At 45.6% G+C, this 24,022-nt stretch overlaps 1 protein-coding gene across 1 annotated transcript in view; it reads right to left on the reverse strand.

The window, feature by feature from the left end:
• Positions 1-24,022, reverse strand: part of LOC144770632 (dual specificity tyrosine-phosphorylation-regulated kinase 1B-like) — a 431,276-nt gene that overhangs the window by 165,798 nt on the left and 241,456 nt on the right. Inside the window, exon 3 of the mRNA XM_078655322.1 lies at positions 23,414-23,533. Coding sequence (XP_078511448.1) covers positions 23,414-23,533 — 120 coding nt within the window. The remainder of the gene's footprint in view (positions 1-23,413; positions 23,534-24,022) is intronic.

Consider the following 24,022-nt stretch of genomic DNA (forward strand, 5'->3'; position numbering starts at 1 on the left):
GAGAAGGTTTATCATCCGTGCCTTGTGCAAACATCCATTTGCACAGTGTGTGTAAATCTAACATATCTTTAGGAACAGGACCTCTGTTGTAGATTGGGTCTTCTGGGATAGCTTTTTATTTTTTTCAGCTCAGAGTGTCTGCCCTGCTCTTCACCGACTGTTTAAAGTTCTCGGACACACTTTTGTGCTCCTTAGCAGGGGCAAGAAATGCACAAATCTTTCGATCTTCAATAAAGTCTTAAACACAAAGTCCACCTTTTCTTCCACAATTTGTAGCATGACCTTATGATGCTCAGACACCCTTTGAATGATGGCACAGTATGCTGTTGAGTCATCAGGGGTAAGACCTCACCGGAATATAGTCCTCTTGAGGGTATGCATTATAGTACTGCCAGGGTTCTTCCTAAACTTGCATCAGAAGTGGTTCAATGTATGGATCCTGTGGGTTTTACTGGCTGTCGCGGTTCGAGTGTGCGAATGTGTGCAAATTCCTTTGTAATGGTGTGCTACATGGTGATGACGCTGGTGAAGGAATAGAGCTTGGCAGTGGTGGTGGGTGTGATGCAGGGCTGCTTGTGTAGCTCCTCCTAGATAGCCTCCTCAAAAGTTAGTCTTCTCTTCTTGTGGGGCGTAGGATCAGACTACTGATGTGGAGGTCAAGCTAGAATCTTACTTGATGTCAGGCAGATGTACACAGTCATTTGATTAAAATCACGCACTCTGAAAACTTCAATGTGGGTGTCCATTCACTGAACCCTAAAGTTAAAACCATGGGATTTTTTGGTGCAGAGTTTGAGGTTTGTTTCGGCATTAAAAATGTGTGGCCAGTAGCTCTTGGCAGGTGTGGTTGCGAGCTGTACTGGGAAGCATTTGGCTCAAGACTTCTCTGGAACGGAAAGCAGCTTTCAATACTAAGCAGGCTTGGTTGTAGTGGCTGAAGTAAAATTATGAGGACTCGGATAAAGAATTGGCGTTTGATTCTGGCTATGCAACTCTTTTTGAGGCCAAACACCAGACTTTCAAGCTATGGGTCTACTCGTTTTTTTCTGTCCCAGCTGCAACCTACTTTGGGGCTCCAGAATTTGTCCCTTTCTCAATGCAGAAGGCATCTGAGGAAAGATATTAGGACTATCTTTGACTTGACCAAGCTAGTCTTACTCTTTGAGTAAGGTCACTGGAGAGCGTCGCGCCCTAGGATTGACTCGATGGATCCTGATGCTACATTTTATAAAATGTCCAGGGACACTCATAAGAGGTTTCTTTGGAAGGTCTGGCAGACAGAGAAGTTTGCATCATCGTGGTGTTAAGGTAGACAGAGGTTGAACACTCAATAATGATCCAACCACTGGAACTAAAAATTGCTTTTAGAGCAAAACTGGAAGGGTGTGCTATCCATTAGCCACCATCCCCCAAACATAATTCTCTTACGACCTGGCTTCAGAACCCCTCCAGTCTAAGTCGAATTTGAAGTGCTGAAGAAGACCATTGTAATCCAGGTTTTCAACGAAATCCTAACCAACCTCGCCTTGCTCCGTAAAACTTACCAAAATCCCCAAAACACCCCCACCGTCAACAACCCCACTCACCAATGGCTCCACACGTCTCCTCACTACAGGGGATCCCAACCCCCCTCAAATCATATTCGGAATCCAGAACGTACCAGCAGAACTAGATCAGCTATGTCCCAGAGTGAAGCAGCAGATCTTGCCTCCTAATACGACACCCCAGATATTGCCACCCCTCTATCCAAAATCCAGGTGATCTCCGGATTCGGAAGGGACCTCTCCCCTCCTAAACACCCCAGACCCCCAGCCTCCCTTTCCAACATCCCCAGGGCCCCTTTGAAGAAGAACCCCACTAAAGAGGTAGTCTCCACCAACTGCATGCTCATAAACTGCACATCAGCCTCTAAACATGCAACTGAGCTAGCAGAATTCATCCTCACCCATGACATAGCCTTCAGCACCGAGACATGGCTAAAGGAATGCTCAACATCAATCTTGGACACTCTCATGCCACCAGGATTTGCAATCGTCAACAAAGATCGAAAAGACCAAAAAGGTGGCAGTAAAGCAATCATTCATAACAACAATATGTTGGTGACAGAAATGGACACCTTTAACTAAAACACTTGTCAGTGCCTTTCCGCCAACATCAACACAAGTGACAAAAAGACAATCCAGTGCCATCTCCTATATCTTCCCCCAGGAAACACGACCGTATTCACCGATCACTTGTCCGACCTCATTGTTCATTGCTCACTCCGAGACGCAAACAACCTAATTCTGGGAGACCTGAACCTACACTGGAACAAAAACAACAACCCGGTAATCCAGAACCTAAATGATCTGCTACACAGCAACAACCTTACCCAGCACTGCTCAGAAGGTACCCACAACAAAGGAGCGACCCTGGATGCCATCATCTCCAGACAGGACACCATCACGATCAATCAGATCCTGTGGACTGGTCTGACCATCACCTTATCCTATTCCATATCATTCAACCAATCACACATCAACCCCCCATCCCAAGACCCACCCCCCAAATGGACAAGAAATCTTAGATAGATCTCCATGGCCGACTTTAAGGAAAGGGTAGGCTCACTCCTGCCTACCTCCACGATGATCTCTCTACAACAGAACTCACCACTCACTATAAATATACTATGACTTCCATCCTAGATCAATTAGCCCCCTGAAACTTAGAAAAACCAGGAACACTCAGTCTTGATCCTGGTTCAACTCAGACATCAATGCGGAAAGAAGACAACTAAGAGCTGCTGAACGACGATGGAGGAACAACCTCTCTAAAAGCATTGATCTGCAACTCAAAGTAACCCGAAGGAAATACAAAAAAAACACATTAACAATGAAAAAGCCATCTTCTTCTGCACCACCCTGGACAAGGCAAAAAACAGACCTTAAGAACTATTCTACATCATCAGACAACAAACATCCAAACCCTCTGCTGCCGCAGGTCAAGCCTCCAAAGACCTGTGCGACAACTTCGCCAACTTCTTCATAGACAAATCACCAAGATTGAGCTCACACTAGACGTCAACCCCAACACCTCTTGCACAATCCCACCCCCAGAAACCGAAGCCAATGCATGCAAGCACCCCATGAAAGTCTGGAAATCCTTCAACCCCATTCCAGAAACCGAGATTCTCAAACTGATCACCACCTCCAAACCCGCAGCTCACGCATTAGATCCGTTACCCACTCAATTGACTAAAAAGCTGAAACTTTTCATAGCTCCATACTGGTGCAGGATCATAAACCGCTCCTTAAGAAATGGCGTCATACCGGACATTCTCAAAGTCGGCAAAGTCACTCCACTCCTGAAAAAACATGGCCTTGACACCAACGATCTGAACAACTTCAGACCCATTTCCAATCTCCCCCTCCTTGCCAAGATCCTTCAAAAGTGCGTTCTTTTACAATTGACTCAGGACATGAACAGCATCAACCTTCTAGATCCCCACCAATCGGGCTACAGAAAAGGCTTTAGCACGAAGACCGCAATCCTTAACATCGTGGATGACATTCACAAATCTCTAGATACCGACAAATGCTGCCTACTCATTCTCCTGGACCTAACGGCAGCCATTGACACGGTGGATCACAATCTTCTCATCAAGGCTCTCCAAGGCAGGTTAGGAGCAGACAAGGTGGTCATACAATAGTTCTCCTCCTCCTTACACAACCGCTCCCAAAAGATAAAAATCAAAACCTTTACGTCCGACTCACACCCTGTCAACAGAGATGTCACACAGGATCAGAGCTCTCCCCTCGACTAATCAACATTTATATGGAACCCCTCACCTCGCTACTCAAAAAAGCCAACATCACCTTTCACCTCTATGCAGACGACATCCAGATCTATCTGGAAACCTCCTCCTTTGAAGATATTCAGAGACTAAACAAAACTCTTAAAGAAGTCCAGCATTGGCTAGCCATGAACCACCTCAAACTCAACCAAGACAAAACTGAAATTCTCATCTCCAACAAAGAAACCCCCCAAATCATGGAATGGCTTATAGAAATCGATGCTCTCAACTGTAATCTCACTCCGGCTAACTCCACTAAATCATTAGGAATCACCCTAGACCCCAAACTGGACATGGTCAGTCACATCAAGAACTCCGCGAAGAGTGCCTTCCTCAACCTGAAGCTTCTCAGCAAAATAAAACCCTTCATCCTGCCAAACTACCTCAAACAAGCTACCCAATCCCTAGTGTTATCTAGACGACTACGGAAATGCCATTCTCACTGGTACAGCGAAATCCCACTTAGCCCCCCACAAAACAACTCTAAATGCAGCAGCCAGAATGGTCACCGCAGTCAGGAAATTTGAGCACATTGCACCCGCACTCAAAGATCTAAAATGACTCCCAATAGAGAAGCGTGCCAGCTTCAGAACTGCCTGCCTCACGCACAAAGCCCTCCACACAGGGAAACACGAATACCTGGCCTCCAAACTCAAAAAGGCCGGCAAGACAAGGAACCTCAGCAGTTCCAACTCCCTTCTGCTCATTCCTATGAAAACATGCACACAGAAAACAGCTGCACGATCCTTCACCAGAAACGCTCCCAAAATCTGGAACTCCATCCCAACAGACATTAGGACTATCCCGTCCTTTGTAAAATTAAAAAAATTCCTAAAAGACTTCTACCTGAACCCTGCCTTCCCGGACAGGTAACCAGCACTGAAGGGCACATACTTGCATTCCGCAGCACCTCGACACTTTGTCACCATAATCTACCTCCTCCTAGCACCCTTTCAAGTTCCCTCCCTCCCTGAAAATGGTTCTGCACAAGACAATCATGCACTCTGCGAGGCTCTGCCTCAAAGTTGCACTACACGCCGGGACTTCCGAACCAGTTTATATACCTATGATTATTTGGGATTCCTGTACTATAACTATTGTAAAGCGCTCCGATACCCTCGGGTCTGGCTAACGCTATATAAAACTCCTTAAATAAATAAAATAAATGAGTCTCCTGATGCTGTAGCATGAACATTCGGTCACTGCAGTTGACGAGACAGCAAAGGTTTTCGTCCCAGAGCTCGAAATGAACATCTGAAGCCGATAACGAAAAACACTACAAGGTGGAGTCTTTGTCCTGGTGGATTGTGAGCTTCAGGGAGGAGTCACAAGGCATTTTGAGACCAAAATCATCTTCAGTAAAAAACAACAACTTCTTGCAAACATACGTGATTAACGACAGGAGTGAACATTGCATAATAAGAAAATAAGTTACTTTCCTGTAGACTGTGGTTCTCCAGTATTGGTAACTTCCATAGATTCACATGAGTCATTCCCCGTCAAAGTGGGAGTCCCACGGTACATAAAACGCAACATTTAATTACTCTAACATTAAAGTTAATTGAAAGAAACCATTCACTTTAATATCTCATCCTAGTCATTAGATGTGGTCCAAACTCAAACCAATCAGGCGACAGCACCCTCTAGAGCCCTCTCCACACAGGCTTCAGGCTCTCAGATTTTCAAGCCCGTGTTGTATAAATGTACAATAAAAATATGGGAGCCTCTATGTGGATGAGGGTAGGTCGCATGTGGATCTATGAAAGATACCAATACTGGAGAACCAGAGTTTACAGGTAAGTAGCTTACTTTCTTGTCCAGTATTGGGGTATCTTTCATAGATTCACATGCTTGAATCAGAGTAGATAGCAGTTATCACATAGCTAGGAGTCTGTCATACAGAAAGAATATCGTAAACCGAGTACGATAGAACCCTGTATGTTACCCAATGTAAAACATACTTATGAACATATATGGATGGCAATGCAACAATGTCCATGCATAGATTTATAACAATCGTGAATATATATATACATATAGATCTATAAATAGCAATCCTAAATCTTAAAAGGAGGTGGGAATAATAGAGGCTCACCTTCCATAAAGAGATTACGTAGCACCACCTGTCCCACTGCTGTATCAGCATTACTGGCAGCTTCTAGACAGTAATGCTTGGTGAAAGTGTACCTGCTGGGCCAAGTTGCATCCCTGCAAATTTGTTGAATAGGCACACTGGCAAAGAGCTGTAGAAGATGAGAATGCTCTTGTAGAATGCACTTTCACTGTTGAATAAAGAGGCTAGCCCGCTTGCTAATGGCAAAATTGAATCGAACAGGAAATTCAACGTGCAATAGTTTGTTTAGTCACTGGATACCCTTTTCTTATCTTCCCAAAGATCACAAAAAGCTGACCAGCTTTATGGATACAGGCTGTTTTCTTTCAATAAAATGTTATACATCTCTTAACATCCAGAGAATGTAAGGCCCTTTCCGCTGGTGACTGTGGATTAGGTAAGAAAGTCTTTAAAATGACTGGTTTGTTTAAGTGAAAATTCGATGGAACCGTAGGAATAAAGGTAGGATTTGTTCGAAGTACAACAGAGTCCTTAGTAAACTGGAGGAAAGGGTGTAGAGTAGTGAAAGCATGTATGCCGTTTACTCGTCTAGCCAAAGTAAGAGCCAGTAGAAGTGATATTTTCCATGCAATGAATTTAAGATCAGCCCCATGAGCAGGCTCAAACTGAGCTTTCATGAGTTGTGCTAACACAATGTTACGATGCCAAGGTGGAGGAGGGCGCCTAATTGGAGGGAACATTCTCAATAATCCTTTGAGAAATAGTTTTATAATTTTTAACCGCATGCGTGCGGGCGGAATTCCGCTCGTACGCTGACTTTTGCGAAACCGCAAGTTACGTGACGAGCTGGGCTCGTCATCAGCGTAGCAGGAGGCTACCTCATGACGAGCCCAGCTCGTCATCAGCGTGCAAGGGGTTAAAGACCAAAGAGATTGTGATCCATTTTGCCGTCGAAATCTGGACATTGCGGCCAGATTTTGCCAGTTGGAGGGAAAAAGGCAGCAATTGTTCTGGTGGAGACTGAACAGGTGGCACTTCAGATGTTTTACACCAATGACCGAATCTCTTCCACTTGAGTCTATAAGTCTTTATAGTGGAGAGTGCTCTGGCATTAGCTAGAACCTCCTAACAATCAGCAGGTATAACTAGGTCGGCAAACTCATAGTATTCAGGAACCAAGCTGCTAATCGCAGCGATGTTGGATACAGAAGGAAGACTTGGCCGCAGTTCATTGTCAACAAGTTCTGTAATGGGTGCAATAGTCTGGGTTTGCTCTCAGACAGAAGTAGGAGCTCTGTGAACCAAAATTGGCAAGGCCACCTGGGTGCTATGAGAAGTATTCGGCAGGGTTCTTTCCTCATCTTCCGAAGCTCCCTTGGGACTAAAGGAAGCGGACCAATTTATCGAAAATGCATTCCCGCACGATCCCTGTTGGGGTAGCCAGCTGGCGAAGAATTGGCATTTGCGGTTCCGACTGGTTGCAAATAGATCCAAACTCAGTTTGCCCCACAACCGAAAGATGTGATCCAACGTTGGTTGGTGAAGTTCCCATGTGTGGTTGGATGTAACTGACCTGCTCAGAGTCCGCTAGGATGTTGGCCACTCCTGGAACATGTACTGCCGTCAGTGTTATCTGATGTTGTATAGCCCAATCCCAAATTTGCTGAGCCTGAAGGAATAGCATAGTTGATCTTGTACCTCCCTGCTTGTTTAAATAATGCATGCTGCTTGTATTGTCTGTCCGAATTAATACTGAAGCTCCTGATATTATGGAACGGGATTTCAGAGCCAGGAATATCACCATCATTTATATCAACCCACGTCAATTAGCTAAGTTTGATCCTACTAAATCACCCACCTACCCTAAATGTGGGACAATAGATGCCGATTTTGCAAATATGACCTGGACCCGGCCCCTAATTTCGGTTTACTGGGTTGAGGTATTTCAAACGATTGCAAAAATAATTACCGTACCCCTCATCCCTTCCCCAAGGCTAGGCCTCTTTGGACTGGTCGGCTACATTAAATTGTGTTTTCATAGATTTTTAGCCATAGCACTGATGCTAGCCAAAAGGGAAATAGCGATACACTTGGGAGCCAAACGTTGCCCTCCTGCATCAGCATGGTTGCACAGCATGTCACACTGTAATCTGCAAACTGACATACATGTCACACTTCAACCCCCATCTTCACGATCTAAAGACATTTGGTATGTCTATCGCAATTACTTGACGCAGGCTCAAGAGGCCTCCCTGACATCTCTGGAACTTCAGGATGCCTCAGAAAACGCTCCGCCCAGATCTTCCCCGGGGCTGACCACTGTTCAGACATAGTAACTCTGCACCCACTATCCATTCCTTCTTAATCCGCATCTCCGAAGATGTACGCACCACTTTCATGCCGAGACGCAATAGTGTAAGCCATTGACTTTCGATCTAGGAAGACCTTCCCCCTCCCCTACTCCCTCACCTTCCCCCTCTCCTAACACACCTGTTTTTCTGTATACGATTGTTTTATTTTCTGCGATAATTTGTCTCTGTATTGTGTATCGATTATTGATTATTGTAGGATTGTCGCTTTTTCTCTCAATAAAAATGTTTAAACATTTTTTAAAAAAAAGGAATATATTGCCATCAACTCTAAGAAATTGAAGTGCAATATTCTTTGTGGACTGTCCCATTTTCCCTTCACTGTCAGTCCTTGTAGATGTGCTCCCCAGCCTTCAAGGGATGCATCGGTTGTTATTGTGAAACCTGGTGAGTCCACTATGAACGATAGGCCTGCTGCTATATTTGGGTCTGAGCCCACCATATTAGTGCTTTTTTCATTTGAGGTGTTACTTTGCAGATCTCAGGGTCCTTCGATGATATCAGCCACTGTTTGTCCAGCTCCTCTTGCAAGGGTCTCATTCGCAGACGACAGTTGGGAATTAGGGGAATGCAAGATTACAACATTCCAAGAAGCCATTTGAATTTGCGGACAGAAATTGACTTTTTTGTGAGTAGTAGAGTTGCTAGCTTGTAAATCTTTTGTTGTCTTTCTTGAGAGACAAAGGCCTTTGCCTGATGAGTGTCCAAGGTTGCCCCTAAGAATATTTTTACCTTTGAAGGGGTTAACTGAGACCTTGGTAGATTTATCGCGAGAACTAATGACTGGAAGAGAGAAAGACATCTTTGAATGTGACTGCTTGCCACTGAAAGATTTCGCCTTTATGAGGCAGTTGTCCAGATAAGGGACTCCATCCTGACTAAGATGAGCCACAACCGGTGCTAAAACCTTGGTGAACATTCGGGGCGCTGAATGAAGGCCGAAAGGTAGGACCCTGAATTGGAAATCTCAGCCAGCCACTCTGCAGCACAAGATTGTTCTGTGTCTTGGAAGGATAGGGATATGAAAATAGGCATCCTGAAGGTCTAGGGTTGCCTTGAAATCCCCCCCATTCCTCAATTGAAGCACTTCTTGAAGAGACAACATCTGAAAGGATTGCTTTTTTAGAAATTTCTTGAGGGAACGAAGGTCCAGAATGGGACGCCACTCTCCAGATTTCCTTTTTATGAGGAGAAACCTTGAAAAGAACCCTGTGCCTTTCTGTAAATTTAGTACCAATTCGAGCGCTCCTTTCTTTAACATTTTTATTTGGGACAATAAGGCACGCAAGAGAGTTATCCAGAGCCTTGTATTTCTTTTCTAATTTAGGCAAGACTGCAGGACTTGATGCTGGTGTCTTCATGACCTTTAAGCCCTCCTGCCATATGAAGTCAACAATAGGGATAGCACGGAACGGTCTCTTCGTTTGTTCCTTAAAATCATATAAGAAACAATCAGCCTGCTTGGTGACCATAGGAAGTTGAAACCTCTTCGCCTCTCTCTTCATAAGGGTATGGAAACTCCCTACATCCTCAGGAGGTGAATCTATAGGAGGTGGAGTGGAAGGCAATAGTGTCTGGATCTGGTAAGCATAGCATTCGTTAGGAAGGGATATTTCGTCCAACTCTCCCTCTTCTCTTCCTTCATCAGTAGTATGAATCTCTTGGTCCTGATGTTGAGTTACTGCGGCTACTGGAGAAACTGGAGGGGGAGATCTGATGAGCAAGGGAGGCTGCTGAATAGGTGTCTGAGGAACGGAAGATGCCGGCTCCGAGGGAGGAAATCTGTGGTAGTAATCCTCTACCATATGTTGCAAGTTTGAGACCAGGGACATTGGCATTTGTACAGTTTGATCAGCTTGTCTTTCCTGATTAGTAACGTCGAGATAAAAAACGTATTCTTATTTGTCCTGGCACTTTATAAGGAGTTCGGAAGGACTGCGAGCAGTCCGAAACCTATCATCATCATCCGACTCCTCTTCATCTGCTCCAGAGTCAAAGATTTCTTCTGGACGACAAGGAGATACGTTACTTGGAGAGATATGAACAGGCAATAAAAGCTCCTGAGAAGTTTTTCTTTTAAGCAGTCCAAAATCATCCCTACAAGTAGCTAAAACGACGATGGAACAAGCATCGACTAGGATGTCAAGCCTACTACAGATGTCAAAGATGAAGGTTTTATCAACGGTTCTTCCGTCGACGTTCTGGAAGTCGACGAACTGTGTCACAAGGCCCTGTGTCAGATGTATTCAGCTCAGTCAACGAGGCTACCGCCGACAAGGCTACCGTCGACGAAGATTTACCTTTGAGAGCCGCCGACAGCCTCAGTGGCGACGGTGCTTCCGGCGACGAAGGTCCTGACAAGTGCCACTTATTTTTCATCAATGATGATGATAAAGACGACGTTGACATTAAAGACGGCCTCACCTTCACGGATACAAACGTCGACAGAGATAATGCAGTTAACAATCATTTTGGTCTGAGGAGAAGAGAAAGTCGATGTCGTCGTCGTAGTTGTGGCGACGGAAATTCTTGAAGGAATCATTGATGGATAGTCTTTTTTGTGCGGTAAAAGTGTCTCAGGTAGAGACCTTGACTCCTGCTTCGATTTTGTAAAAGGATTTTGAAGGCGAAGATGGCACAGATAGACCCTTAAGAGAAAGGTGCCTTTTTTGAAGATGAAGGTTGATCTTCCTGTTTTGAGGTGTGATGAAGTTTTTTTTAACACCTTAGCAGCCTTAGGAGAGACCAGCTCCACCTCACTAGCTCTCTTTTTTGAAGCGGTTGTCTTTAAAGAGGAATCACTCTCCTCATCAGAAAAAGGATTGTCCTTTGTCTTGAGCTTCGGTAGCCACAGAAGAAGACGTCCTTTTATTTCTACCAAGGTCTTTTGAGAAAATATTCTACAGATTTTTCAATCTCTCACCTAGTGGTCTGGGTGAAGACAAATACATTTTGGGGGGGGGGGTCATCTGAGTGAAGTCAGTTTCCCAAAAGATTCACAGTGCATGAAGAAAGAGCTTTTTAGAAGACATGTTCAGAAGTAATATCTGAAGAAACCAGAAGATAAAGATGAAGTACTGAGCAGAGCTCAGGGAGACTCCCTTCACACGACGTGCGGTAGAAAATCTGAGAGCCTGGAGCCTCTGTGGAGAGGGTTCTAGAGAGTGCTGTTGCCTGATTGGCTGGAGTTTGGACCGTATCTAATGACTAGGACAAGATATTAAAGTGAATGGTTTCTCTATTAACTTTAAGGTTACAGTAATTACTTATTGCTTTTTATGTACCATGGGACTCCCACTTCGACGACGGGTAACGATTCAAGCATGTGAATCTATGAAAGATACCCCAATACTGAAGAACTCCAGCACCATATGCTACAAAAATGATACTTCAGCAATGTTTCGTCAGGAACAGATTTACCTCATTACAAAACTGATAAAGCTTCCGACCATTAAGCCAATGTGCTAGGATTTTGGCTTCCCCTAAGAGGACACCCTTGCACACATTAAATAACTGAAATGTGGATGTAGGTAGTACCCCTCTGAAAAGCTAGGGAGGGTAGGTTGCTCGTATTTGAACGTATGAGAAAGATAATTTCCTAAAGAATTTTATTTCCAACTAAAAATCACTAGTACAGGCTTTTATGCTTGAAGCCAGTTTTTTCAGAAAATATTATTCATGACTCAAAGACCCCGATTAGAAATCTGAAGTCCCATTGGCTGTGCTATATCAATATTTTGTTGATCTGGTTGTGATAGGTGGAATCCTGGCTAAGTTCATACACAAAGGAAAATAACACTCCCAGGCAATATACAGCAAGAAACAATTTGAAGAAAAGGTTCATGCGAAAGTAATAAATTCATATAAAGTTCATACCCAAAACATGGGTAAACAAGCCTCTTAGGAAATCCTAGATTTGGTCTCGCGATAGCCAAAGAAATATTATGTAAACAAATATATATAATCCTCAATGTGCCGATTGGTTAAACTGCTCACTACTTTCTCTTCAAACTGGAAACTAGACTGCCAGGCCTAGATTACACTTTGCATTCAAACAGAATGATAATTCTATTCAATATCTTGTACACATATTTAAATTAAAAACCCCATTCAGCCCACCCATCATAGAAACGTAGGACATGACCAAGACCGCTGGACATTTCAGATTCTGCAACTGTGCCACCTTGCCATTAGCAAATACTTTCAAGTCGTTCCTGTACAAATGCATTTAATGGAGAATAATGGATTTCATTCACTGAAACAGTAATCACGTTATTGATATTAATTATGTTAGATTGGGTAGTTGTAATAGGAACTTTAACAACCAGGCCTTTTGATAACTGGAGCTATTCATAAAAACTTGCTCAGCTAAATGGGGCAACCAAGAAGAAGCGTTTCTTCTACTGCCTCATTTTTTGCCAATAATTAATACGTCGTTTTCCTAACGTACCGTTAGGAAAGGATATACGAAAATCCACAAGGTGGCACCAAAGAACAGCATTTGCTCTAAGGCCGAAATACGATTTGACGCCTTCACTCGTTATAATAAGATCATTGTATTTACAACTTGCTATTATACTTAGATTTTTTTAAACGATATTATCACATTCACTTACAACATCCATTAAGAAAAAAAACATGACATTATAAATGCTTTCTGCATTTCAGAATGTTCTATCAAAAACGTTCATGTGTCCAATTTCCACTGTCTATTAAATGTAATGAATTTCTGAAGTACAGACATGCTAAAAAGTCAAGACGGGAAGGTGCCTCGTGTCAGAGAGGTGACGGCCATAACTTGGCACGAGAGAGCAGTCTTCAATCCCAGTGTACCAAGGGAGCTCGAAAAGAAGTTATCAATCTCGCAAATGCTCTTCTTATCCATGTAATGGAAGTGTTTTCATTAGGACAACATAATGTCATTTTCTGGAGCAACATTAGTCGTTTTTTATTCATCGATGAAGCAGTTTCTCAATGTGCCACTTGTCACCACGTGGTCGTTCCATAAAGCTACGCGAAGTGTGCGAAAGTTCGATAGGACGCAGAGTAAACGGAGTTAGGAAAATAAACAGGTTTACATCCAACCACTTGCCTGGTGATATTCACGAACGCGAAGCAGAATATGCACACACAGATGTAGTTTGTGTACAGTAACTCAAAACCAAGACAAGTTAATTGCAAAGACGGAAATAATATTTCTTTGGTTACATCGAATTTAATTGCTAAACTCGCAATGGGCCCAAAAAAATATATATATTTTAACTGACGATATAAAAAAACAATTGTAGTGTAAGAAAAGTTAACCGCATTTTATTTCTGGTTTGTAAGGCAAGTGTTTAATGAGGACAAAGACAATACACTTTTCACAAATAGGTTATATATTGGCATTTCTTACAACTTTTACGCTGAGTTGCTTTTGACTATTTCTTGGCTTAATAAGTAAGAAAATAAAAACATAACTACAAGTTTGTTCTTTTAAACACGGATAACCCAAGTATGTTTGTAAAGACGGGGGTTGCATTATAACAAAGTATCCAAATAGCAATACTTGAACGCTTTTTCATAAAGACTGGAGATAAATTTCAATATTTTCTATCCACAGAGGGTCTCTACTTTTGGAAAGCCAGATGTAAAATCCGGTCAAAATAACGTATGTGCTATATCTCCCGCTATACTAAGAAGTTTTATTTATTTCAATACCTTAGATGGGACAATGTAGGTCTCAGAAAAATATCATGCTGCACGCATACACAGATCAAAAGATGATCAGCTTAAGTAAATCTCTGTAAAACCTTAATCCTTTTCTTCCTCGTTCTCACCTCAACAGTCTTGCATCATCTAAACTCTTCAATGTTCCAACATTCCAAACTACATCATGGTCGTTAGAATACTACCAACACTCTAAGAGATACCACAAAATCCAAAGTTTGCCATAGCCATATGGATTCTCGCATTTCTTACATATTCATAGATACCAGTTAGAAAACCTTTGCTAGTGAAACCAATATGAGGAGGCCTAGGTAAAGGAGCATTTGCGGACTGCTTGGACGGATCGCGTTTTGGATTCGGTCCGATGGTAATTAAGGTACTTTCAGCTCGTCGAACTCTACTCATCTCAGAGGCTTCCTAAACGGATTTTTAGAACGATTTTCGTACTGAATTACTCCAAACCTAAATTGATATACTTTATTCATACTATTTTAATGGACATATGTACTGAAATGAAGGTGCAAAGTAGAAATGAAGATTTGTGTGCAGATAATCCCGTTGCTTTCTAGCTGAAATGTTTGATGTAGAGGCTGATTTTGGCTAAACGAGGTTTGCTTAAAAATTACTACTCACGACGTTCCAAAGAAAAATGTGAAGGATATCCGAATTTCCGACTGTACATCAATACTTAATTTGTCCTGATAAAGTCTATTCCATGAGAAGCAATATGGACAGCAAAAAACAACTATTAGTTGTCAACAGTTTTCTGTTTTTTCCAGTTACTCAGATCCGCGCATACTCCAAATTGAAAACAATGAGAAAGAAGGAGTAGTTTCTGTCCTGTAACTCCAGTTCTGTAGTAGGGGTATCTCTGTTATAGTCATAATCTAGTGAATAGTCCCGCCCATGTGCGTGGACCCCGGAGCAATCAAAAATAATCTCTTCAAGTGTCGAAAAATGCAGACCTGCACAGACACTTAAGAGAGAATTAAAGACAGATAATGCAGCCTATAACTCAGGCTACACTGTCCAGTACTTCAACTAGAAATTCCACCAAAAAAATCCACAAAACAGCAAAGCCTGTACAGATTTCCCTTGCTTCAGCAGCAAAAACCCTCTGGAATGATAAAGAGGAGGATCTGGACAGACAAGCCCCATAGGCTGCCATTAGGTGGCTCAGAACAGGATACTGTGCCTTTAAGAGAACTTTCCAGAACTTCACAGTATCCCAGAATGCACTGCAGGTCCCTTTTACTTTCAGTTCTTTTTGAAGGCGTAACACGTCAGACCTGTAGCATTCCTTACATGAATATCTCTCTTCACCGGGGAGGAGGGCGGGCGCTTATGACTAACAGAGATACCCCTACTACAGAACTGGAGTTACAGGACAGAAACTACTCCTTCTGTAGTAGGGGATCTCTGTGTATAGTCATAATCTAGTGAATAGAATGGCAAGCCCATCCCCACACCAAAGCGGCGGTGGAGAAACGAGAAATAACACCACTATTGTGCAAACAGATTTCGCAGCGAAGCCTGCCCAACCTGAGCGTCTGCTCTGGCATCAGTGTCCAGGCAGTAATGCTTAGCAAAGGTATGAACCGACTTACAAGTGGCGCCTTGCAGATTTTTGCAATTGGAACATTACGGAGCAAAGCAGTCGTGGCAGCTTTGCCCCTGGTGGAATGAGCCTTCGGTTTACCCCTTAAGGTCTTATTAGCTTTTTGGTAACACAATTGTATGCAGGACACAATCCACCTCGAGATGGACTGCTTAGAGGTAGCAAGACCTGTCCTGACTGATCCATAATTGATAAACAATTGGTCCGACCTACGAATATCTTTGGTTTTATCCAGATAAAATTTCAACACCCTCCGAACATCCAGGGAATGTAAAGACCTTTCCGCTGGAGATGAAGGATTCTGAAAAAACGTAAGCAAAGTTCTAGTCTGGTTGACATGAAAATCAGAAATAACATTGGGAAGAAACTTAGGGTGAGTACGCATAACAACCTTAGCAGCATGAAATACAGTATAAGGTTCTTGGCAACACAACGCCTGAATTTAACTCACCCTGCGGGCCGATGTAATGGCCACGAGGAACGCCACCTTCCAGGACAGGTGCTGCAACGAAGCCTTATGAATAGGTTCAAAAGGCTCCTTCATCAACCTGGACAGCACCACATTCAGTTCCCATGAAGGCGAAGGAAGCCTGACAGGAGGAAACACTTTCTTCAAGCCTTCCAAAAAGTCTTTGATCACAGGGATCTGGAAGAAGGAAGTCTGTGAAGGGCATTTCCTGTAGGCAGTCAATGCAGCCAGATGGACCTTAATGGAATGGACATTAAGGCCGGGCTGTGCCAGATGTTGAAGGTATGGAAGGATGACATCTTCCTTACATGTCGTGGGGTCATAGTTCTTGGACTTGCACCAGATACAAAACCTCTTCCACTTGTAAGCATAAGAAGTCCTAGTGGAAGGTCGCTTCGCCTCCTTCAGTATGTCGATGCAATCTTCTGGGAGATTAAGATGGCCATATTGCACTCTCTCAGGTGCCATGCCGCCAAACTCAAAGACGAGAGGTTGGGGTGCAACATCAGCCCCCCGAACTTCGTGAGAAGGTCTGGCCTGCACGGCAACTTCATGTGCGGAAGGAGAGACCGGTGAAGCAGGTCCGTGGACCACCACTTCCTGGGCCATTCCGGGGCAATCAGTATCATCCGCGCCCTGGACTGGGCCAGCTTGATGAGAACCGTCGGAATCAGGGGAAGGGGTGGAAAAGCGTACAGAAAGCTGTTCGACCAGTTGATCCATAACACATTCCCCAGCGTCCCCGGCTGGTAGTACCTGGAGGCGAAGTCTCGGCATTTGCTGTTTTCTGCGGTGGCGAACAGATCTACGTCTGGAGTTCCCCACCTTGCGAAGGCTTCTCCTAGTACTTAGTCGTTTATGACCCATTTGTGGTTTTCCTGAATCAGTCTGCTCAGTGCGTCTGCCTGAACATTCTGCACACCTGGCAGATGGGTTGCCGTTATCGTCAGTCCTCGGGCCAGAAGCCAGTGCCAGATCGCCTGCGCCTCCAGCGACAGAGTGCGTGATCTCGAGCCCCCCTGCTTGTTGAGGTAATACATCGTGGTCGTATTGTCAGTCTGTACAAGCAAAGAGTTGGTCTGGAAGGACGGGTGAAAGGCCTTCAGTGCCAAGTGAACAGCTCTGAGTTCCAGGAAATTGATGTGGTACGTGGACTCCGTCGGGGACCACGTCCCTTGAATCTGTAAGTCTCCGGAGTGCGCTCCCCAGCCCTGGAGAGAAGCATCCGTCACGATAGTCTGAGTGGGAATGTCCTTGTGGAAGGGAACCCCTCTGAGGAGATTCTCCGCTGAACACCACCACTTCAGAGACTGAAGAGCATGCAGAGACAGTCGTATTTGTCGTCCCAAGATCCTCTCCTCTGGTCCCACTGATCCTCCAAGCAATCCTGCTGCGGTCTCATGTGTAGCCGGGCGTGTGGCGTCAGGAAGATACAAGAGGCCATCGGTCCCAGTAGAGAAGACACCGTCCTCAGTGTTGTAGAAGGAGTGGTCATAAGAGCCTGAGCCTTCCGAAGAAGTGATAATCGTCGCTCCTCCAAAGGAGACACGCTTGCTGACCTCGTATCGATGGTGGCCCCCAAGTACTGAATGCACTGGACCGGAGTCGGGACAGACTTGGACATGTTGATGTGCAACCCCAGCTTGTTCAAAAGAACGCACGTCTTCTGGAAGTGCGCTTGAGCTTCCGAGAAGGAGGAGGAGGCCTTGATCAACCAATCGTCCAGGTACGGGTAGACAAACACCTTGTTCTTCCTCAGGTGTGCCGCTACCACTGCCATGCACTTCGAGAAAGTCCTGGGCGCAGACTTCAGCCCGAACGGAAGTACTGTGTACTGATAGTAATTTGGTGCCGACTTGAAATCGCAGGAACTTCCTGTGTTTGTGTGCAATGGGCACATGGAAGTACGCATCCTGTAGGTCTATTGACCATAGCCAGTCTCCCTGTTGCAACTGAGGATAAATCTGATGCAACGACAGCATGCAAAACTTCTCTCTGCGAATCCATTTGTTCGCCTGTCGCAAGTCCAGAATGGGCCTGAACTCGTTCTTGTCCTTCTTGCGGACCAGAAAGAACCGGGAGTACAGACCCCTTCCTCTTTGAGACAGAGGTACGTCTTCTATCGCCCTTTTCCTTAACAGGATATCGGCCACCGCCTGGAGCTCGCGCAGTTGATACTACGAGCTGACCGGAGGAATCGATGGAGGAGGGCTGGTGAACCGAAGACTGTATCCATTGCAAACAATATTCAGCCCCCACTTGTCCCGAGTAATTTTTCTCCACTCTGCCAGAAAAAATTTAATGCTTCCCCCCCCACCGGAGCGGGTAACGGATGATGGGGAAGTAACCGCTCAGGGTCGAGACCCGGCCGGGCCTTTGTTAGCTGTAGAGGACTGCTGTCTACCTCTACCCTTCTGGCGTTTCTGGAAGGGTCTCCGGAACTGCTGCTGTCCCGAAGACTGTCCTCGTCCTTTCCCCTGTGCACCAAACCGTCTCTGGAACGGGCGGTAGGACTTCTTTTCTTTGGGCTTTTCCAAGCCCACAGCCGTCAGGGTCTCCGCCTCCGCCTTCATGCGGGCCATCTCATCATCGGCATGTTTTCCGAACAGTGTTTCTCCGGAAAGGGGCAGATTGGCCACCCGCTGCTGGGCCTCCGGCTTGAATGACGTGAGCCTGAGCCAAGCATGACGGCGCTGGTTGATCCCGTGACAGTAACCATGGGCTGCCAACAGCGAGGTATCCGCAGCCGCGCTGATGACCTGGTTTGAAACCAGCATCCCTTCCTTAAGTATTTCTAGGAAGTCCTCCTTCTTGTCACGTGGCAGAAGGTCCGTGAACTGTTCCAGGGAGTCCCACAGGGCACGGCTGTACCGCCCCAGCAAAGCCAAATCGCTAGAGGCTTTCATGGTCGTGGACGAAGTTCCACAAGCCTTCCTTCCAGCCGAATCAATCCATCGGCTTTCCTTATCAGGCGGCACGGTGGAGGACGGGGAGGTAGAGTGTAACTTCATGGCCGCCGTCACTATAACTGAGTCGGGCACTGGGTCCATCCGCAGGAAGGCCGGGTCCGAATCCGGTGCTCTGTACTTCTTCAGAAGTCGGGAGGGAGCGGCCTTCACCACCGCAGGCGTAAGAAACAGCTCCTCCGCAGGTTCGACCAGCCCTGGCACCAATGGCAGTAGAGGGCGAGACAGATGCTTCTTGTGAAGTGTCTCGAATATCACGGACATCGTAGGTGTAGGAGCAGTCACCGTGATGCCCAATTTCGTAGCCCCCCCTCAGGAGAACCTACTGGAACATGCTAATGTCGTCCACCGAAGACACCCTTGTCCCCGGGGAATCCGACAGGGTCGGCGAATAGGATCGTGTCCTGGAGGAGTCCGTGCGGGACCTGGACCCTCGCCTCCTATGACGGCGCCTAGATCTAGTGGAGGATCTGCGCCGACTCCTAGATCTTCCTCTCCGTCCGGAGCACGATCTTGACTTCCTAGGCCTCGGGCGATCCGCCGGTTTCACCGGCACGGGCGTCTTAGGCTTGGCCGGGGCCTGCGGCTTAGGAGTCCCCCGGGAGGTGTCGGAAACCTGGGCAACGAAAACGACCTCGGAGGAACCGGAGGAGGCTTCAGTGGCACCTGAGGTTGAGGTACGGTTTGCGGAAGCAAAGGCGGAGGGGTAGGAACCCTCGGAGGGGGACCCCTCGGCAATGGCGGCGGAGGCGTAACCTGCGCAGGCGTATACACCTCGGAATACACCGAGCCCGGTGATCCACCACCAGCCTGCGACGTCGGAGAGCCTCCCATGGCATCAGGCCTCCTCTCCCGCTTCTTCGATGTCGAAGAACGGTGACCAGACGGCGAGCGTCGGCCCCTCGACGTCGAGCGTCTCTTCCTCAGCGCGACCGGCGTCCATGCCTCGACGGCGACTTTGTACGCCTCGACGGCGACCTCTTGCGCCTCGACGGCTACCTCGACCGCCTCGACGGCTACCTCGACCGCCTCGACGGCTACCTCGACCGCCTCGACGGCTACCTCGACCGCCTCGACGGCTACCTCGACCGCCTCGACGGCTACCTCGACTGCCACCTCGACCGCCTCGACGGCTACCTCGACCGCGGACCACTCCTCAAAGCCGAGGATCCCCTCAACGACGATGTTCTCCTCCTCTTCGCCGACGGCGAACGGCGGTGTCGCTTCGACGGCGAGCGCCGACGCCGGGCCCTTCGACGTCGATCACTCGACGTCGAGACCGACGAGGATGACAACGAAATAGTCACCGGAGACATCGACGGCGGTCTGTGCACATCCCTCGACGTCGAGCGCCGGCGGCGCTTCGCCCCAGAGCCCTGGGGGGACTGGGAACAGACCGCAGTCATTCCTCTCGACGTCGTGGTCGCTGCAATCGACCCAGACGGAGAGTGGGCTCGTTTGCTGGTCTTCATGCCCCTGGGGAGCCCCCCAGAGGCCTCAGCATGGGTAGAAGGAGCCCCTCCAGACCCACCTTGTGCCTTCAGCCTTCTTTCCTCGAGTCCCTGAAGCCTGATGATCTTTCTTTCCTTCAGGGTCCTGCCAGAGAAGCCCTGACAAATCTCACACTCCTCTGGGACATGGGAAGAGGGAAGGCAGAGGATACACACCTCATGGGAATCCGATTTGGCCTTCTTCCTGGAGCACTCCGGGCATTTGTCAAATAATGCAGGCATATTTGACATCAAAAAGGAGCAAAACCCAAGAAGAACAGCACTAAAGTACTTTAGAAGCACTCAAAACGAAATTAATAGTGAAAAATCACCAATAAACCCTTGAAAAGGGAGAGCTCAATGCTCCAGGGTCCTGCTTGCAGGAGCCGGAAAAAAGAACTCAAAGTAAAAGGGACCTGCAGTGCATTCTGGGATACTGTGAAGTTCTGGAAAGTTCTCTTAAAGGCACAGTATCCTGTTCTGAGCCACATAATGGCAGCCTATGGGGCTTGTCTGTCCAGATCCTCCTCTCTATCATTCCAGAGTGTTTTTGCTGCTGAAGCAAGGGAAATCTGTACAGGCTTTGCTGTTTTGTGGATTTTTTTGGTGGAATTTCTAGTTGAAGTACTGGACAGTGTAGCCTGGGTTATAGGCTGCATTATCTGTCTTTAATTCTCTCTTAAGTGTCTGCGCAGGTCTGCATTTTTCGACACTTGAAGAGATTTTTGATTGCTCCGGGGTCCAGGCACATGGGCGGGACTATTCACTAGATTATGACTATACACAGAGATCCCCTACTACAGAATGTTGCACCTGCTGGCTACAGAGATATCCTAGGGGACAGCACTAGTATTGGGTGTCACAGACTTCCATAGATGTCTTGTACTGATGGCTCACAACATTACCTCGGCTGTCTTATTAGAGTGCAACAATTGAGAATAAGACCATGATGCCAACCCTAGATGAGTTGCATCAATGATTTAATTGTCATCAACCTCTTAAGGAAAGGCAGAGGGAGAAAACCGGAGTAAAGACACATATCTGATCAGCAAGGAGTATGCACTCTATCAGCATCACTGGTGTATCAGCGACAAGCTAGGGAAGAACCGCTTCAACCAGTAGATTATGCTAGTAACTTCAACAGGCCCTATTTCAGAGATCTGGACAAAGGTGGACAAGCATCTGCAATACAGTAGGTCTCACATTTACGCGGGTTTGAGCCATTGGCATTGTAAACGAGAATGCCTTTCATTTTGTGTTTTGGTTTTCAAAACATAAATAAAAGGCATTGTCATTTACAATGCCAATAGCTTAAACTCTTGCAAATGTGAGACCTATTGCATTCCAAAAGCTTGTTTAAAAGTGTATGTGGGTGGGGAGAGCGTTGCAAATAAGGTAGCAGAAGGAACACAGACAGGGAAGGGTGTGGGGAAGCAAAACTGAGGGTGCCGGGAAGCAAAAATGATGGCGCAGTGAGGGAAGGGGAACAGAGGGCAGAGGAAAGCAAGCAATAGAGCAATGTGACGGGCAGGTGGTGAAAAGCAAATGAGCGAGAGCAACGTTAAACTGGGGCTGAAAGCACACCCTTCACAGGTAACCTGAGCCGAGGAGTAAAGCGCAGCGGGCTGCCACTTTGGAACTGGAGAACTGCTCAGTAAACCTCTCCAATACCTTCCAGTCAAGTTTGCGCTTGCAGGAGTGTGTGAAATGGATCCAAAAAAGAAAAACAGGCTGCAAATGTCTCTTTGGACACAGAGGAACAAATTGAGAAAAGAGGGTAAGCCATTTGTTGAAGTCATGGTCTTTAGCCAGTGAGCGGAGGAGCAAATCTAAAGCATATTCATGTTTAACATAGATGCTCGTTCAGAAAACAAACATGCCAGATTTAGCAGAATTTACTTCACGCACCTCTGACCTCCCTAACGGCAACCCTGAGTTGCACCTTTCTGTCTCCCATGGCTCCTAAAGCGCTCCAAGTTTAAGAGTTAAACAAATTGGTGGTCACAACTGCGCATGAGAGACACTCCTGCAGTAAGAGAAACTCGTTAAAGGAAATAGTGCTTACAGACTGAAAAAGACATACAATGTAACAACCAAAGTAAAAGGACCAGGTCTCATGGGAGGTTACGAATGAAGACAAGGTGGTACTAAGGACGGACTATCAAGCCTAATAACAAATCAGAAGCCAGCATTTACGAAAGACAATGACAAGCAAATGACCAATATAGGCAGAAAGTGGGCAAGACTTCAAGTACATACTCCAATACAGCATGGCTCGCAGAGTAGCGCATACGCTGCCCTGGCTCGACCTAAAAATAGTTAAATATTCTACTGTCATCCATGCCCTACCACATGACCTTCTGGGAACCAAGGCTTTCATGTATCATTCTAAGACTCATAGTATCAACCCTTAATAATATTACTTTTTAGTGAAATAGAATGACAGGTTTTTACGTGCCACAAGAGCAAATCACCTGTTAGGAAGCGCAAGGTTTAGCAGCAATTATATTTTGAGTATAGGATTGTGAACAAGATATGCATACAGAATACAAAAAGGTATAACAGATGTAGAGTTCACATGACAGTAGTCATTCAGCTAAGTAATAGGAAAATCATATACCTAACTGACAACATACAAGTAGGAAAAATGTTGTATCTGGCAGGCTTGTGAGGAAAAGGTCAGTGGTCACATCCACAATAAACAGTGAAAAGGAGCCAGTTATGACTGACTAAACATGCACTGTTTGGTCTCCATTTTTTACAAAGCACAACTCGGCTGTTAACAAAACAGTCAATCTATCTACAAAATGTGGTATTCTGCATCAAGATAAACATAGAAATAAATATAATTTAAGTTTACACTATGAAAGTACATGTGTTTCTCACCTCATTAATGTGCTTGTATGTTTTTATTAAATCCACAGACAATTTACGAAGAGGTGCGGTAGCAGAATCCCGGAACGTTAAAGGAATCCTCCTCTGCAAAATTGTCATATCCGGCAGAACCTGTGAAGAAAAGAACATGCCGAGAACACTGTAAAGCACAAACTAATCTCAATTCTGAACAATGTACTTCAACTATAGGGGAAATTGTAAACTGCTCTCAAATCAAGTCATTACTCGAGCTCCATTGTAACTAGAGTAAACGAGTACTCAAGCAGAATTGTAACTAGAGTAATCATGTAATACTGGCAAAGTTACTTTTAATTTACATGATTGTCTTAAAAAAAGGTTTATGATCTAAGGCCAAGCAAGGCATATGAAGTTAATCGAGAACGGAGAATAAGGTTTAAGTTAGTAGGAATAAGGTACAACAATGTGCATCAGAAAAAGGAAATAAAGTGTAAGGATAACGTTACTTACCCAGTAAGCATCTGTTCTTGGAATGTACAGCTGTAGATTCACATGCTTTGCATACTCCTGCCATCTAGTGTTGGGTACGGATGTCTGCAAGTTATTTTGGCCCTCGAAGAAGTCTTTCCAGTCCTGAGGTAC

Source organism: Lissotriton helveticus, chromosome 7 (assembly GCF_964261635.1).
Source record: "Lissotriton helveticus chromosome 7, aLisHel1.1, whole genome shotgun sequence".
In the NCBI taxonomy this organism is placed as follows: Eukaryota; Metazoa; Chordata; class Amphibia; order Caudata; family Salamandridae; genus Lissotriton; species Lissotriton helveticus.